Source organism: Ranitomeya variabilis, chromosome 1, assembly GCF_051348905.1.
Source record: "Ranitomeya variabilis isolate aRanVar5 chromosome 1, aRanVar5.hap1, whole genome shotgun sequence".
Taxonomy (NCBI): domain Eukaryota; kingdom Metazoa; phylum Chordata; class Amphibia; order Anura; family Dendrobatidae; genus Ranitomeya; species Ranitomeya variabilis.
Genome location: NC_135232.1, coordinates 315,770,120 through 315,789,244, shown reverse-complemented (window position 1 = coordinate 315,789,244; position 19,125 = coordinate 315,770,120). Strand labels below are relative to the sequence as shown.

Sequence of the window (19,125 nt, the reverse complement as noted above, 5' to 3'; positions counted from 1 at the left end):
CAGTTATGGGTACTTAAACCACAGTGCCGTTAATTAACGGCACTATAGAAAAAGTGTATAGCGCCCCCATCCGCCCCCACAGAGTCAGAATTTCTCCGGGGTCTCGGCTACCGTAAGGTCCTGCTTTGCCTACACATGAAGAAAGACCTAGAGAATCACAAAAACTATACTACATAATTGGGAGGCATTTGCTAATATTATTACACCTACTACATATTGGGATAGGATCTTGGAGATACCCTTTAAGTATTTATTATTAGGTTTCATTCCAACATACCTGTAAAAATATCAATTCTTGTAGCATCAGCATCTCTGTAAAAATGACAAGACAAAATCAATAATATATAATTACATTTTACATTTCACCTGGTGACAGGTCTTTAAATAAACAAAATAAAGGTTGAGGTGGGTTTAAAAAATAAAAAATACATACCTAGCATTATCAACTAATTCAGCCAATGCTCCAAACAGAAACTCGTGTGTGGTCCTATTTAAAATAAAATAGAATAAATCATATAGAAGAAAATTACATGACAAAAAACAATTGATTCAAGAAGTAATGAGGAAAGCAGACCTAAGAAAGAAACTGGCTGACATGTAAAACCGATCAGGACAGTCACTTAAAGGGGATAACGTGGACTTTGCTTATTTTTCTCATATGGGGCTAAGAGCTTGCTGCAGCTAGTTGCTAACCCCCTGCCTGTTCTGCCCAGCGACGATCTCTGCAGGCTCAAAGCGTTCACGGACCACTCATGCCTTCAGTGGCGTCATGTCAACAGAGCAGCTTCTTCTCTTCCACTCTGCCAACAGACCTGTTTAACTGGGGGGGGGGTTGGCGATCAATCAGCATAATGTCTGCAGTCATGGTCTGTAGACAGTAGAGATATAACTGCTCTGTTGACATGAGGTTAAAAGAAGCAAGAGGCAAGAGAATCACCAAAGGGGAAGAGCACACAGGTAAGTTCTTATCGCCATATGAAAAAAAAAAAAAAAAAGGACTGGGGGAAGATGAGGAAAAACAAGCATATGGAAAGGTGTATTTAACCTTTTCACAACCTTTGACATATATGATCGTCAAAGGTCATGTCTTTGACTTTGATGCAGGCTTTGTGTTCTTGGCATTATTATGTTTTATTAGCAGCAGCAACATTGTATCTACCCCAAAACGGCATCAGTAATAACGTCAGCACATGGCTGAAATAGGCTGCAGATGCCATGTCACGTTTGAAGAGCCCCCAAGGTGCCAAAACAGCATAAATCCTTCATAAGGGACCCCATTTTGGTAATTTATCTAGTGGTGTGGTAAGCATCTTAAAGGGAACCTGTCACCCCGTTTTTTCCGTATTAGATAAAAATACCGTTAAATAGGGCCTGAGCTGTGCATTACAATAGTGTATTTTGTGGACCCTGATTCCCCACCTATGCTGCCGAAATACGTTACCAAAGTCGCCGTTTTCGCCTGTCAATCAGGCTGGTCTGGTCAAATGGGCGTGGTGGCATCGCTGTTCCTTCCCCCAGATCTTGCTTAGTTTTCCGTTGGTGGCGTAGTGGTTTGCGCATGCCCAAGGTCCGAATCCACTTCATAGGTGTGGAAAGAGCGCGATCTGCGCTATTCCCCTGGTGATCGGTGGGGGCGGCCATCTTCCTGTGGCCGCGCGTGTGCAGATGGAGCGCTCTGCTGCCCGGGGCTTCAGGAAAATGGCCGTGGGATGCCGCGCGTGCGCAGATGGAGTTCGCGGCGGCCATTTTCCTTAAGCAGAGTTCGCATCTCGGCTTCAGGAAAATGGCTGCCGCGATCTCCATCTGCGCACGCGCGGCATCCCGCGGCCATTTTCCTGAAGCCCTGGCCAGCAGAGCGCTCCATCTGCGCACGCGCGGCCACAGGAAGATGGCCGCCCCCACCGATCACCAGGGGAATAGCGCAGATCGCGCTCTTTTTCCACACCTATGAAGTGGATTCGGGCCTTGGGCATGCGCAAACCACTACGCCACCAACGGAAAACTAAGCAAGATCTGGGGGAAGGAACAGCGATGTCACCACGCCCATTTGACCAGACCAGCCTGATTGACAGGCGAAAACGGCTACTTTGGTAACGTATTTTGGCAGCATAGGTGGGGAATCAGGGTCCACAAAATACACTATTGTAACGCACAGCTCAGGCCCTATTTAACGGTATTTTTATGTCATATGGAAAAAAAGGGGTGACAGGTTCCCTTTAAACCCACGTGCTTCACAGAATTTTAAAACATTGGACCTTGAAAATAAACTTTTTTCCCCACGAAAAGATTGTTTTAAGCCCACATTTTTATTTTTCACAATGAATAATAGGAGGAAATGGACCCAAACAAAGCAATTTCTTCCTAATACAGCAATATCCAATATATAGTCAGAAACTATTTATGCACATGGCAGAACTCAGAAGGAAAGAGTTGCTATTTGGCTTATGGAGCACAAATTTAGCTGCAATAGTTTGTGGGCGCCACTTGCAGAGCACCCGAAGGTGCCAGCGCAGGATACATACCCCACAATTGACCCTATTTTGGAAACTACACCCCTCAAGGAATTCATCTGGTGGTATAATTAATTTTTTTCCCATTAGTGTATTTCTTTACCACTGCGATGTGAGAAAATGAAAAATTACATTTGTTACAATAATCAGTAGATTTAGATCAAAATATTTTAGGTTTACCATGGCTATAAAGAAAAAAAAAAAAAAAAGTACCCTGTAAATTACGGGACACTACTTCTCCCAAGTAGGGCAATACCCTATATGTGGTAATACACTTCTGTTTGGGCACAGTCCAGAAGAGACAAGAGTACCATTTGACTTTTGGGAAGCATAGTTTCCTATTGTGTTTTGTGGGCACCATTTGCACTTATTTTAAGAAGCTGTCCACTACTTGGAACAACTTCTTGTCATACACCTCGCTCGGCCCTGATAAAATAATAAAACCTATACTCCCCGGGGCTCTCGTGAAGTGCGATGACACATGACTCCGGCAAATTGAACATGAAGACGAAGCCAGAGATCAGCTGCAGCCCAGACTTCTTCATGATCGATTTGCCGAAGGTGGGGACAGTTTCACCAGTGCAGATTGGGCACAGTTATCACGTGTCACAACACGAAAGCCCCGGGGAGAGCGAGTGTCGACACCGCGGGAATGTCGCCGGCACAAGAGGAAAGTATAGGCTTTATTAGATAGGCACCAAACATTTTGATCAAGAAGGGGTTGGCCTAGTATTGGACAACCCCTTTAAGCTTCCACAACAGCAGAAATCTCTCAAAAATGGCCCCATTTTGCAAATTACACTCAGTGTAATCATCTAGGGATGTAGGGCCTGTATTGACCTCACTGGAGGTTTACAGAAATTAGTGCGTCATAAATATATTGCAGAGTGAAAATTGCAAAAACGTCATGCTAGTGCCCAGCTTGTGCTTCTGGAAACATGCGATGCATAGATTGTTAAAGTTTTCTAGGACCGCCTACCAATTGATTACTAATCTCAATAAAAAATTGGTGAGGGACTGACACTCACGATCAGCTGAAACTGTTCCGGCAGTGGTATAGACTAAGGCCAGGTCCATGCTGCGATAGTGGACATTGTTAGGTGCATACACTCAGGAAGTATGTGCCCATTAGTGTGCAGTACCAGGATGGATCTCAAAGCATCCGGCCACCATAGGGATCCACTGTAGAAATGTATACATCTCTCTGCACTTTCCTATACTGGGGGACACTGCATTCTGCTGTACTTTCCTATACAGTTGCAAAAGTGCATTTCGGCCAAACAGAAGCTGAAAGATCACACTTTTAGCCTGGGTTTGGGGAATGGTTGGCCATGGCGACGCCACAGTATTCATCTGGAACAGTTTCTGAACATATACTGTATGCTAGGTACACGGGCACAGTGGGCCTAGTGTAGGCGATGTGCGGGCTACATAAAGCAACCTCATGGATTGTTTGGTGACAGCTGCCTGAATACTGCAGCACATTCACTTTAATGTTAGGATAAAGCGTAGTAGTCATCTACTAAACAATGGGACTGGCACATCCAGGAGACGGCAGCACTCCAGGTAACCTCTGCTCCAGGCACTTTTATTATCTTCATTACATTCATTATATTCATTATTCTTTATACGTACAATTTACTAAGTGGTATATTTGTTATAGTGCCTGTTACCATCTGAGCTAGTACCTGCATGTACAGGCGTATATCCGGCTATATATATATATATATATATATATATATATATATATATATATATATATATATATATATATATATATATATATATATATATATATATATATATATATATATATATAATTTTTCTGCACCATATATCTTCTCTTTGGTTGCATTTTTGCACTTTATGCTGGATATACTTCTATATATATATATATATATACACGTCATTCACTGCATTTGCAGTCATTATATGCACCTTAGCCAAAAATCATTTTAGGCCATTTGCAGGTGTATATCCTTATATAGACCGTATTTTTTTCTATCATACCCAGTTAAGTGTGTATATATATTTTCAGTTCTGTGGTTGGTGACAAATATATATTTATTCATCTATTCACTTGTCTGTATTATGCCATTACTCCAACATTTCAGGACTGGGTTTATAATATTGCTCTGTCTCGGTGGTGTCGTGCCTTTCTTTTGGTTTCTTTTTCCCCCTAACAATTGGTGTATGTTTTCCACTAATAAACTTATTATATTGATTATTTGGGCATTAGTTCGGTTTTTTTGTTCTTTGTCTCTGTATTCCTTCCGAGTTGTCCATTATTATGTCCATCTCAGAGTACATATGATAATATATATATATATATATATATATATATTCTTTTGATCTAATACTAATTATTTCACTGTGACTGAAATACTTATGTATTCTCTGCCTTGAGTACTGTATTTATATCTACTAAACAATGTGCAGGGATGCCATATTCCGCCCCTACATCGCAGCTGCAAAGCAGTTTTCTGCTGGTAAGTGGGTTTGACTTTGTCTGACTCCCACCAATCTCGAATTGTAGAGCTATCCAGCGCATAGATCAACAATGATTAGACCCAGAGAATCCCTTTAAGTGTGTTCTTCCGTCTGCAGCAGTGCCACACGTTGATGTTAAGTATAGTTTGGGTGTGCTGCAAGGCCCAGAAGAGGAGACCACTTGGATTTCCATGCGCTGATTTTACTAAAATTGTTGTTTTTTTTTGGAAGCCATGTCACTTTTTCAGAGCTTCTGAACTTATAGGAACATGGACAACCTCTTACTCAGTTGACAGAAGTGAGTAGGAGCTTGTTTTTTTCACAGGATAAGATTAAAGTTTTTATTGGTGCCATTTGGGAGTTTATAACATTTTTTATTTGTTTTCTATTCCAATTTTGTGAAATAGAACAAAAAATAGCAATTTAGGAATGGTCTTATTTATTTTTACACTGTTCACTGTGCGGTAAATGTGATCAGACAACTTTATTCTTCAAGTCAGTACAATTAGGTTATGTGCACACATTGCGTTTTTTTGCTGTGAAAACGCTTAAAAACGCTTACTAAACGCATCCCATTATTGTAAATGGAATTCCGCATTGTTGTGCCCATGCTACGTTTTTTTCCTGCAAAAAAAAAACGCATCACGGAAAAAATGCAGCATGTTCATTAATTTTGCAGAATTTCTGCAATTTTGCCACTATATAATTGTATTGGGACGCTCCGGAAAGAAACGCGAAAAGAAAAAAACGCAAGAAAAACGCGAGCGGATTTCCTGCAAAAGCAGTCCAGTTTTGATCAAGAAAATTCTGCAAACATTCTGCATCGTGGACACATAGCCTTACAGTTACACCAAGTTTTACAGTATTTTCATAATTTGCATGCCAAAACACTGATTTACAAAGATTTATTGCATCGCCATCTTCTGAGAGTTTTCTACTTCTTTATTTTTCCACAGGACGAGCTGAGCTGTGTGGGGACTTGTTTTCTCTAGAATGAGTTGAAGTTTTTATTTGTACCATTTTGTACTATATAACATTTGGATTGTTTTGTTTTTTTTCCCTCAATTTTTGGGGGGCAGAGTGAACAAAAAACAGAAAATCATAAGGGTCTTATTTTTTTCACGCTTTTCACCGTGCGGTAAAAGCTATCAGGCAAATTTATTCTCCTGGTTAACGACGGATTCTACACATTAAAACGGCGGCCGCTAAAGGGGTGTTATTCCCTCATCGCCATTTTAAAACGGTGATCGGGAATAAGTCTATAGCGGCCCCCTCCCCCCAGAGTCCGAAAATCTTCAAGACCCTGGAGAACACGATCAGTTATTCAATGATTAACGGTGAACACGCAAAAAAAAAATACAAATCATTGATGGGTGTAGTTTCCAAAATGGTGTCATTTGTGGGGAGATTTCTGCTGTTTAGGCACCTTAGGGGTCCTGCAAATGCAACATGGTGCCCACAATCTATATCAGCCAATTTGGTTTCCAAAATTCAAATGGTGCTCCTTCCGTTCACAAGCCCTGCCGTTTGTCCAATTGAACTTTTTGACTACATGGAGTATTGCTGTGCTCGAAAGAAAGCGGGTACCAAACTGTGGTGTCGACTTTTTTGGTGTTACGTCTTTCAAAAGTGAGAAAAATGGGGCTATTAAAGCAACATTTTAGAGGTAAAAGTAAATATTTTTTGCTAATTCCACTATGCATTAATTCATGTGTAGCACATGAAGGGTTAAAAAAAAATCCTGACAGCACTTTTGGAGTATTTTAGGGGTACTGCTGTTAAAATGGTATCGCTTTTGGGTTTCCAATAAATAGGCCCCTAAAAAGTCTACTGAAATCTGAATAGGTCCCTAAACAAAACAGGTTTTGTAAAATTGTTGAAGAAAATGAGAAATTGCTGCTAAACTTTTAACCTTTCTAACATGTTAATTACTTTGTACAGCATGACTAACTTTAAGTTTAAGGATATAAAGATGGTGCGTCAGGTCTTGCTCAAGGCAGGACCATAAAAGCTACCATAGTTGGATGAACACTATTCGGCCTCCCAAATCAGAGAAAAGAGGGAGCCCCCTCCATTTATAAGCAAACAGATGCCACTGTAACTATTGATGGTTGTGCAGGCTCTACTTGTGAGCTAGCACGATCAGAGCATTGTACATGTGTGATGGTTAGCGGGAATTTACTTCCTGTTGCACTGTACATGTACGGCAGATATCGAGAAGTTAACCCCTTCATGACCCAGCCTATTTTGACCTTAATGACCTGGCCATTTTTTGCAATTCTGACCAGTGTCCCTTTATGAGGTAATAACTCAGGAACGCTTCAACGGATTCTAGCGATTCTGAGATTGTTTTTTCGTGACATATTGGGCTTCATGTTAGTGGTAAATTTAGGTCGATAATTTCTGAGTTTATTTGTGAAAAAAAACGGAAATTTGGCGAAAATTTAGAAAATTTTGCAATTTTCACATTTTGAATTTTTATTCTGTTAAACCAGAGAGTTATGTGACACAAAATAGTTAATAAATAACATTTCCCACATGTCTACTTTACATCAGCACAATTTTGGAAACAAATTTTTTTTTTGCTAGGAAGTTATAAGGGTTAAAATTTGACCAGTGATTTCTCATTTTTACAACAAAATTTACAAAACCATTTTTTTTAGGGACCACCTCACATTTGAAGTCAGTTTGAGGGTTCTAGATGGCTGAAAATACCCAAAAGTGACACCATTCTAAAAACTGCACCCCTGTGCTCAAAACCACATTCAAGAAGTTTATTAACCCTTCAGGTGTTTCACAGCAGCAGAAGCAACATGGAAGGAAAAAATGAACATTTAACTTTTTAGTCACAAAAATGATCTTTTCGCAACAATTTTTTTATTTTCCCAAGGGTAAAAGGAGAAACTGGACCACGAACGTTGTTGTCCAATTTGTCCTGAGTACGCCGATACCTCATATGTGGGGGTAAACCACTGTTTGGGCGCACGGCAGGGCTCGGAAAGGAAGGAGCGCCATTTGACTTTTTGAATGAAAAATTGGCTCCAATCTTTAGCGGACACCATGTCGCGTTTGGAGAGCCCCCGTGTGCCTAAACATTGGAGCTCCCCCACAAGTGACCCATTTTGGAAACTAGACCCCCCAAGGAACTAATCTAGATGTGTGGTGAGCACTTTGAACCCCCAAGTGCTTCACAGAAATTTATAACGCAGAGCCATGAAAATAAAAAATAATTTTTCTTTTCTCAAAAATGATTTTTTAGCCCACAATTTTTTATTTTCACAAGGGTAACAGGAGAAATTGGACCCCAATATTTGTTGCCCAGTTTGTTGTGAGTACGCTGGTACCCCATATGTGGGGGTAAACCACTGTTTGGGCGCACGTCAGGGCTTGGAAGGGAAGTAGTGACATTTGAAATGCAGACTTTGATGGAATGGTCTGCGGGCGTCACGTTGCATTTGCAGAGCCCCTGATGTGCCTAAACAGTAGAAACACCCCACAAGTGACCCCATTTTGGAAACTATACCCCCCAAGGAACTTATCTAGATGTGTGGTGAGCACTTTCAACCCCCAAGTGCTTCACATAAGTTTATAACGCAAAGCCGTGAAAATAAAAAATAATTGTTCTTTCCTCAAAAATTATGTTTTAGCAAGTAATTTTTTATTTTCGCAAGGGTAACAGGAGAAATTGGACCCCAATAGTTGTTGCCCAGTTTGTCCTGAGTACGCTGGTACCCCATATGTGGGGTTAAACCACTGTTTGGGCGGACGTCGGGGCTTGGAAGGGAGGGAGCACCATTTGACTTTTTGAACGCAAGATTGGCTGGAATCAATGGTGGCGCCATGTTGCGTTTGGAGACCCCTGATGTGCCTTAACAGTGGAAACCCCTCAATTCAAACTTCAACACTAACCCCAACACACCCCTAACCCTAATCCCAACTGTAGCCATAACCCTAATCACAACCCTAACCCCAACACACCCCTAACCACAACCCTAACCCCAACACACCCGTAACCCTAATCCCAACCCTAATCCTAACCCTAATCCTAACCACAACTGTAACCCCAACACACCCCTAACCCTATCTTTAACCCTAACCACAAGCCTAATCTTAACCCTATTTCCAACCCTAGCCCTAATTCCAACCCTAACCCTAAGGCTATGTGCCCACGTTGCGGATTCGTGTGAGATTTTTCTGCACCATTTTTGAAAAATCCGCAGGTAAAAGGCACTGCATTTTACCTGCGGATTTACAGCGGATTTCCAGTGTTTTTTTGTGCGGATTTCACCTGCGGATTCCTATTGAGGAACAGGTGTAAAACGCTGCGGAATCCGCACAAAATTTACATGCTGCGGAAAATACAACACAGCGTTTCCGCACGGTATTTTCCGCAACATGGGCACAGCGGATTTGGTTTTCCATAGGTGTACATGGTACTGTAAACCTGATGGAAAACTGCTACGAATTTGCAGCGGCCAATCCGTTGCGGATCCGCGGCCAATCCGCTGCGGATTTGCAGCCAAATCCGCACTGTGTGCACATGCACTAACGGTAACCCTACCCCTAACCCTACCCCTAACCCTAGTTCTAACCCTAGTTCTAACCCTAACCCTAGTAGAAAAAGAAAAAAATATATTTTATTTATTTTTATTATTGTCCCTACCTATGGGGGTGATAAAGGGGGGGGGGTCATTTACTATTTTTTTATTTTGATCACTGTGATAGGCTATATCGCAGTGATCAAAATATATCTGAAACGAATCTGCCGGCCGGCAGATTCGGCGGGAGCACTGCGCATGCGCCCGCCATTTTGGAAGATGGCGGCGCCCATGGAGAAGACAGACGGACACCGGGAGGCCCGGAAAGTATGAGGGGGGGTGATCGGATCACGGGGGGGGGGGGACCGGAGCACAGGGGGAGCGGACGACGACGGGGGGAGCGGACAGGACGACTTAGGGGGGCGGACCACATAACGGAGGACTGGGGAGATCGGTGGGTGTGGGGGGGTACAGATTAGGTTTTCCAGCCATGGCCGATGATATTGCAGCATCGGCCATGGCTGGATTGTAATATTTCACCCTTTTTTTGGGTGAAATATTACAAATCGCTCTGATTGGCTGTTGAAAGTGAAACTGCCAATCAGAGCGATCGTAGCCACGAGGGGGTGAAGCCACCCCCCCCTGGGCTGAAGCACCACTCCCCCTGTCCCTGCAGATCGGGTGAAATTGGAGTTAACCCTTTCACCCGATCTGCAGGGACGCGATCATTCCATGACGCATACGCTGAGTCACAGGTCGGATTGGCACCGACTTTCATGACGCAGCGTATGCGTCAAAGGTCGGGAAGGGGTTAAAAGGCATCTATGTAATATAACCAACACACTGTATGGAACAGGCTCAGGTCCTAAGCCAACTCCAAACACCCTGACCCCATGGCTTAATAGTACATCAGGGAGTGTTAAGGAATGCAACCCGCAGCACCATAGCCAGTTTTGAGCTTTATGACAATTTTTTTTAATTTTCACATTCCAGAAGCTACGACTTTTATTTAGCCACATGGTCGTATCAAGGCTTGTTTTTTTTAGGGATTAGATGCATTTGTTAAGGGAATCATATTACTCTTAGCCTCTCAACCAGCCAAATCAGATCTCATACTTTGCACTGACAAGGGGAAAACACGAAACACCATGTCTGCAAAATGAGATTCTGATTTGGCCTTTAACCCAAGTCGTATTGCAAGGCTCGTTAAAGGGTTGATATTCACTTGCAGGATTGCCATTTATAATAGGTGGCACTAGAGTTCAAGTCCTCTTCCTCTCTGAAGAGACAATTTGTTGTGTACAAAACCAACTTTTATTAACTTTTTATTGGAAGGAATTTAAACAAAATAGATTATATGCCACAGTTTGTGTTTTAAACTGTACACAATTTACATTGCTGTACAAAGTGTTAAAGGGGTTAAAAGGTTGTACTGTGAAAGCAAGTTATTGCCTATCAAAAGAATAAGTGATAACTTGTTGATCGGTGAGAGTCCAACCGCTGGAACCTGAACCAATCGGCAGAGTGGGGCACACTTATCCAGGTTAGAATGGAGCAGAAGTTCTTTTGCTTGCAAGTCTCCAGAAACCATAGTCTCTTATACATTCCTCTAGTGAGGACTACTTTGTGGACCCAGACTCACAAACGCCATCTCCCGGGGGACAATATCTGAAATTTCTACATGCTAAACAAGAATTTCAGTCTCATTTCAGATGTCAGAGTTCCCTGTTAGGCTGAAATACAAGCGCTTCTCACTAAATTATAATATCATCAAAAAGTTAATTTATTTCAGTTCTTCAATACAAAAAGTGAAACTCCTATTATATAGAGTCATTACAAACAGAGTAATCTAGTTCAAGTGTTTATTTCTGTTAATGTCGATGATTATGGCTTACAGCCACTGAAAACCCAAAAGTCAAAATGTCAGTGAATTAGAATTAACAAAAAAAAACACCTGCAAAGGCTTCCTAAGCATTTGAAATGGTCCCTTAGATTGTTTCAGTAGGCTCCACAAGCATGGGGAAGACTGCTGACTTGACATGTCCAGAAGGCAGTCATTGACACACTCCACAAGGAGGGTAAGCCACAAAAAGTCATTGCTAAAGAAGCTGGCTGTTCACAGAATGCTGTATCCAAGCATATTAATGGAAAGATGAGTGGAAGGAAAAAGTGTGGTAGAAAAGGGTGCACAAGCAACTGCGATAACCACACGAGGCCTTGAAAGCATTGTTAAGAAAAGGCCATTCAAAAATTTGGGGGAGATTCACAAGGAGTGGACTGCTGCTAGGGTCACTGCTTCAAGAGCCACCACACACAGTGATGGTTTGGGGAGCCATGTCATCTGCTGGTGTAGGTCCACTGTGTTTTATCAAGACCAAAGTCAGCACAGCCGTCTACCAGGAAATTTTAGCGCCCTTCATGCTTCCCTCTGCCGACAAGCTTTTTGGAGATGGAAATTTCATTCTCCAGCAGGACTTGCCACCTGTCTACACTGCCAAAAGTACTAATACCTAGTTTAAAAACAACAGTATCACTGTGCTTGATTGGCCAGCAAACTCACCTGACCTTAACCCCATAGAGAATCTATGGGGTATTGTCAAGAGGAAGATGAGACACCAGACCCAACAATACAGACAAGCTGAAAGCGGCTATCAAAGCAACCTGGGCTTCCATAACACCTCAGCAGTGCCACAGGGTGATTGCCTCCAAGTCATGCCGCATTGATGCAGTAATTGATGCAAAAGGAGCCCCGACCAAGTATTGAGTGCATTTACTGAACATACATTTCAGTAGGCCAACATTTCAGATTTTAAAATCATTTTTCAATCTGGTGTTGTAAAGTATTCCAATTTACGGAGATAATGACTTTTGGGTTTTCATTGGCTGTAAGCCATAATCATCAACATTAACAGAAATAAACACTTGAAATACCATCACTCTGTTTGCATTGACTTTATATACGAGTTTCACTTTGTATATTGAAAAACTGAAATAAATTAACTTTTGGTTGATATTCTAATTTTGTGAGAAACACTTGTAGCTCCAGTCAGAGAAGACTTCAAAGTGATAACAGAACAAATAAAAGGTTGAAAATGGCCATGAATAGCCTCAAACCTGGATCAAATCTGCAATACATCCGCAGCTGAAAATTCAAGCCCACAGAGACACTTTGAAGATCTTGAGAACAGAGGCCAAAGTCAAAACCTATGGGTTAGTGGGTTGTTCTTAATTACTCATTTGAGTTCATACTTTACATATTACGAGGATTACACCTTTATCTTATTTATAGGATACCGCTTAGTCATTTTTTACAGTGCTGTCGAGTCTGTCTATTTTGGTGGAGTTGGAGTCGGTATAAAATGGACCGACTCCTAAAATACACTACTTACAAAAAGTCAAAGATATTTGGTTTTCAGGCGAAATTTATGGAAAAAGTAAAATGTTCACGCTACAGTAATATTTTTTCAAGGAAGTAGGCCATTTAGGTAGAAGCATGCAATGGTGATTTCCGCACCTCAATTTATTGAAACAAAAGCCAAGAGTGGTAGGTATAACCCAACAAAAAAAAATGTCACTGTCAACTTGTCATGTGGGCTTGAGCACCACTTACAGCTTAACGACGACTCATGCTGTCCACAAGCCAAATTACTGTCTGCTGAAGAATGGCAACATATTCTTCTTGACAAGCGGCCCTCAGGTCATTGAGGTTCTATGGAACAGAGTTATGAGTCTCAACATGGCGACACAGCTTGCCCGAAAGGTTTTCTACGGGACTCAGGTCTGGAGGAAATGTAGTCAACTCCATTTGAGGTACCCCAGTCTCCAGCAGCCATTCCCTAAAGATACAACCTCAATGAGCTGGAGCATTGTTGTGCATGAAGATGAAATTAGACCTGTGTCGTCAGTACAGAAGCACAATGACAGGATTAATGGTTATTCAATTAGTAGAGGCTCGTCACTATACCATTCACAAAGGCAGTACTGCATTGACTAGAGACACCTGCTCACATTGACACCACCTCTTAAAGACTCATCTGGTGACAACAGTGGCTGATGCATAGCACTCTCCTTCATGTCTCAAACATCTGCTCAGCACAAATCGACTTTCATCAATGAACAACACTGAGGCCCACTGGTCTCTTGTCCAGCATAGATGGTCCCTGGCCCGTGCAAGATGTTGACACCTGCACCTGCTGTTGTGGTCAGGTAACCTTGCAGTTAGTCTAGCATGCAGACCACACCGATGTAGACGGTGTCTACACAATGCCACACAACTCCAGGCATAGTCAAGGGAGACGAGAGGCACCCATCATCCGATTTCAAAGGGCATTGTTCACAATGAAGCGGTCATCAGTGTGGGTTGTGGCCAAAGGGTGACCACTTCTCTGCCTTTCTGTGACTCTTCCAGCATCTCTGTTGCAACTTTTCTCTGAAATCCTGCTTGAAGTCTCGCAATAGGGAGGTACTTTTGATCAATTGTTAGGTGTTGTCTTGGTCTCATGATGTTAAAATATGAACAACATGATGAGGACTATTTAAATACCAATTCTATTGAACTCTGATTCATGAATCGGCTAATTAATTTCAAACACCTGTTGCAAATTTTGCCATTAAAGCTCCATGTTAGTGAACAGCAAGTTGTGCAAAAAGTGCTGAAACAATGAATAGTTGGACACGTGAATCGAAAAGTTTAGAGGTCACATTAAGTTCACCTGAAAAGGTTAGCGTGCATTTTAAAATGTCACCCGAAAACCAAATATTACTAACTTTTTGTGAGTACTGTATATAATAAGTTGGGTACAGCAGTTCAATGCAGTATGTGCTGTAAATGTTTTCATAAGTTATGAAATCTATACTTATAATTGTCTAAGGGGTACTTCCGTCTTTCTGTCGGTCCTTCTGTCTGCAACTTCCTTCACAGAAATCCCGAGTCGCTGATTGGTCTCGCCAGCTGCCTGTCAAGGCAGCCGCGACCAATCAGCGACGGGCACAGTCCGATTAGTCCCTCCCTACTCCCCTGCAGTCAGTGCCCGGCGCCCGCATAATCCCCTCCAGTCACCGCTCACACAGGGTTTAATGCCAGCGGTAACGGACCGCGTTATACCGGTCCGATGCGTATGCAGCATCAATAGTAAAAATATCTAATGTTGCAAATAATAATAATAAAAAAAAAAAGGTTATTCTCACCTTCCGACGTCGCGGCTGTCCTCGGCAGTGCAAGCGGCAAGTTCCGGTGCCAAGGATGCTATGCGAGAAGGACCTGCCATGACGTCACGGTCATGTGACCGCGACGTCATCACAGGTCCTGCGCTCATACCAACCCTGGGACCGGAAGCTGCCGCGTGCACCGCACACAGGCGCCAGGACTTCAAGGGACCTTCGGAAGGTGAGTATATGTTTATTTTTTATTTTAAGTTTTTTTTAACCACGCATATAGTGCCCACATTGCTATATACTACGTGGGCTGTGTTACATACTGCATGGGCTCTGTTATATACTACATCTCTGTGCTATATACTATGCAGCTGGGCAATATACAACGTGACTGTGCAATATACAACGTGACTGTCCAATATACTACGTGGCTGTGCAATATAGTACGTGTTCTGTGTTATATACTACGTAGCTGTGCAATATACTATGTGGCTGTGTCGGTTCTGTTATATACTACGTCGACCGTGCAATATACTACGTGGCTCTGTTATATACTACGTGGCTGTGCAATATACTAAGTGCCTCTACAATATACTACGTGGCTATGTTCTATACTACGTCGCTGACCAATATACTACATAGCTGTGCAATACACTACGTAGCTGTGCAATACACTACGTAGCTGTGCAATACACTACATAGCTGTGCAATACACTACGTGACTGTTATATACTACGTGGCTGTGCAATATACTACGTGGCTCTACAATATACTACATGGCTCTGCTATATACTACGTGGCTCTGCTATATACTACGTGGCTGACCAATATACTACATACCTGTGCAATACACTACGTGGCTATGTTATATACTACGTAAGCTCTGTTATATACTAAGTCGGTTATGCTATATACTACGTCACTGTGCAATATAGTATGTAGCCTGTGCTATATACTACCTACATATTCTAGAATACCCGATACGTTAGAATAGGGCCACCATCTAGTGTCCTATAAATGTCTGTTCTATTTCTGATCTAAGGCTCTAGGCTTTCAGTGGAGATGAATCTGTTCTACACTTTTTTGTACATGCTCAGCAGTGAGGCAGTGTTGGGGAGTCAGGTTTGTCTTACAGACTCCTCCGACCTGATTATTTATATTTATTATACAGCGGGTACAGAAAGTATTCATACCCCTTTACATTTTCCACTATGTTTCATTGCAGCCATTTGGTAAATTCAAAAAAAAAGTTTATTTTTTTCTCAAATGTACACTCTGCACCCCATCGTGACTGAAAAAACCCACAAATGTAGTAATTTTTGCAAATTTATTAAGAAAAACTGAAATATCACATGGTCATAAGTATTCAGACCCTTTGCTCAGACACTCTTATATAAGTCACATGCTGTCCATTTCCTTGTGATCCTCCTTGAGATGGTTCTACTCCTTCATTGGAGTCTAGCTGTGTTTAATTAAACTGATAGGACTCGATTTGGAAAGGCACACACTTGTCTATATAAGACCTCACAGCTCAAAGTGCATGTCAGACCAAATGAGAATCATGAGGTAAAAAAAAATGGCTAAGGAGCTCAGACACAAAATTGTGGCAAGGCAAAGATCTTGCCAAGGTTACAGAATTTCTGCAGTGCTCAAGGTTCCCAAGAGCACAGTGGCCTCCATAATCCTTAAATGGAAGAAGTTTGGGACCACCAGAAGTCTTCCTAGACCAGGCGGCCCAGCCAAACTAAGCAATTGTGGGACAAGAGCCTTGGTGAGAGAGTTAAAGAAGAACCCCAAGATCACTGTGGCTGAGCTCCAGAGATGTAGTAGGGGGATTGGAGAAAGTTCCACAAAGTCAACTATCACTGCAGCCCTCTACCAGCTGGGTTTTTATGGCAGAGTGGCCCGACGGAAGCTTCTCCTCAGTGCAAGACATATGAAAGTCCGCATAGTTAGTTTAAAAAAAAAAAACACATGAAGGACTCCTAGACTATGAGAAATAAGATTCTCTGGTCTGATGAGATGAAGATAGACCTTTTTGGTGATCATTCTAAGCGGTATGTATGGAGAAAACCAGGCACTGCTCATCACCTTCCATGAAACATGGTGGTGACAGCATCATGCTATGGGGGGTGTTTTTCAGCTGCAGGGACAGGACGACTGGTTATCATTGAAGGAAACATGAATGCGACCAAGTACAGAGATATCCTGGATACAAATCTCTTCCAGAGTGCTCTGGACCTCAGACTTGGCCGAGGTTCCCCTTCCAACAAGACAGACTCTAAGCACACAGCTAAAATAACAAAGGAGTGGCTTAAGAACAACTCTGGCCATTCTTGACTGGCCCAGCTAGAGCCCTGACCTAAACCGAATTGAGCATCTCTGGAGACATGAAAATGGCTGTCCACCAATGTTCGCCATCCAACCTGACGGAACTGGAGAGGATCTGCAAGGAAGAATGGCAGAGGATCCCCAAATCCAGGTGTTAAAAACTTGTTGCATCATTTCCAAGAAGACTCATGGCTGTACTAGCTCAAAAGGGTGCTTCTACTCAATACTGAACAAAGGGTGTGAATACTTATCACCATGTGATATTTCTGTTTTTCTTTTTTAATAAATTTGCAAAAATTACTAAATTTCTGTTTTTATAGTCAAGATGTGGTGCCGAGTGTACATTAACCCCTTAACGACCGCCGATACGCCTTTTAACGGCGGCCGCTAAGGGTACTTAAACCACAGCGCCGTTAATTAACGGCGCTGTGGAAAAAGTGAATAGCGCCCCCCCAGAGTCTGATTTTCTCTGGGGTCTCGGTTGCCGAGGGTAGCCGAGACCCCAGAGAACATGATTCGGGGGGTTTTTACTGACCCCCGAGTTGCGATCGCCGGTAATTAACCGTTTACCGGCGGTCGCAACAAAAAAAACAAACACGATTTGCCGTTTAATTTCTCTGTCCTCCGATGTGATCGCACATCGGAGGACAGAGAAATGTGATCCCCGATGGCCCCCAATAGCCCCCCGATACTTACCTACCTCCCCCGGTGCTCCTCGTGGCTCCCGATGGGCGCCGCCATCTTTTTTCCAGGAAAAAATGGCGGGCGCACACGCAGTGCGCCCGCCGCCCGGAAGATCTTTGGTGTCTCGGCTGCCGGGGGTAGCCGAGACCCCAAAGAACATGATCGGGGTCGGTTTGCACCGACCCCTGTTTTGCGATCGCCGGTAATTAACAGTTTACCGGCGACCGCAAAAAAAAAAAAGCGATCGATCTGTAATTCTCTGTCCTCTGATGTGATCGCACATCAGAGGACAGAGAAATAGGGGGATTCGGGGACCCTAACATACTCACCCGGTGTCCCTGGGTCCTCTTCTGTCTTCTCCTGCCAGCCGGCTTTTTCATCATGGCGGGCGCATGCGCAGTGCGCCCGCCATCTGCTGCCATCTGCCGGCAGGAGAAGACGAGTTGGGGCTAAAATTAGGGTTAGGGTTAGGGTTAGAGTTAGGGTTAGAGTTAGGGTTGGGGCTAAATTTAGGGTTAGGGTTAGGCTACTTTCACACTAGCGTTTTTTGGCTTCCGTCGCAATGCGTCGTTGGAGAAAAAACGCATCCTGCAAAAGTGCTTGCAGGATGCGTTTTTTCTCCATTGGCTTGCATTAGCGACGCATTGCCACATGTCGCATCCGTCGTGCGACGGATGCGTCGTGCTTTGGCGGACCGTCGGCACAAAAAAAGCTACATGTAACTTTTTTGTGCGACGTGTCCGCCATTTCCGACCGCGCATGCGTGGCTGGAACTCCGCCCCCGCCTCCCCGCACCTCACAATGGGGCACCGGATGCGTTGAAAAAACAGCATCCGCTGCACCCATTGTGCGGCGCTTACAACGCTAGCGTCGGTACGTCGGCCCGACACACTGCGATGGGCCGAGTACGACGTTAGTGTGAAAGTAGCCTTAGGCTTCTTTCACACTTGCGTCGGTACGGGGCGGTCGCAATGCGTCGGCCCGACGTACCGACGCACGTTGTGAAAATTGTGCACAACGTGGGCAGCGGATGCAGTTTTTCAACGCATCCGCTGCCCAGTCTATGTCCTGGGGAGGAGGGGGCAGAGTTACGGCCACGCATGCGCGGAAATGGCGGACGCGACGTACAAAAAAAAGGTTACATTGAACTTTTTTTGTGACGACGGGGGCTAAAGTTATGGTTAGGGTTGGGGCTAAAGTTAGGGTTGGGGCTAAAGTTAGGGTTGGGGCTAAAGTTAGGGTTAGAGTTGGGATTAGGGTTAGGGTTTGGATTAGGGTTGGGATTAGTGTTACGTTTGGGATTAGGTTTGGGATTAGGGTTAGGGTTGGGATTAGGGTTAGGGGTGTGTTGAATTTAGGGTTTTGATTAGGGTTATGGTTAGGGTTGAGATTAGGGCTGTTTTGGGGTTAGGGTTGTG

At 43.2% G+C, this 19,125-nt stretch overlaps 1 protein-coding gene across 5 annotated transcripts in view; it reads right to left on the bottom strand.

The window, feature by feature from the left end:
* Positions 1-19,125, bottom strand: part of MORC2 (MORC family CW-type zinc finger 2) — a 209,842-nt gene that overhangs the window by 150,910 nt on the left and 39,807 nt on the right. For all 5 annotated transcript variants that reach the window (XR_013223992.1, XM_077297486.1, XM_077297506.1 and 2 more), the window contains exons 3-4: positions 434-487; positions 278-312 (exon numbers count right to left, since the gene is read on the bottom strand). Coding sequence is in view for 4 of the 5 variants with exons in the window: in XM_077297486.1 (XP_077153601.1) it covers positions 278-312; positions 434-487 (89 nt within the window). In the remaining variant the exon portion in view is untranslated. The remainder of the gene's footprint in view (positions 1-277; positions 313-433; positions 488-19,125) is intronic.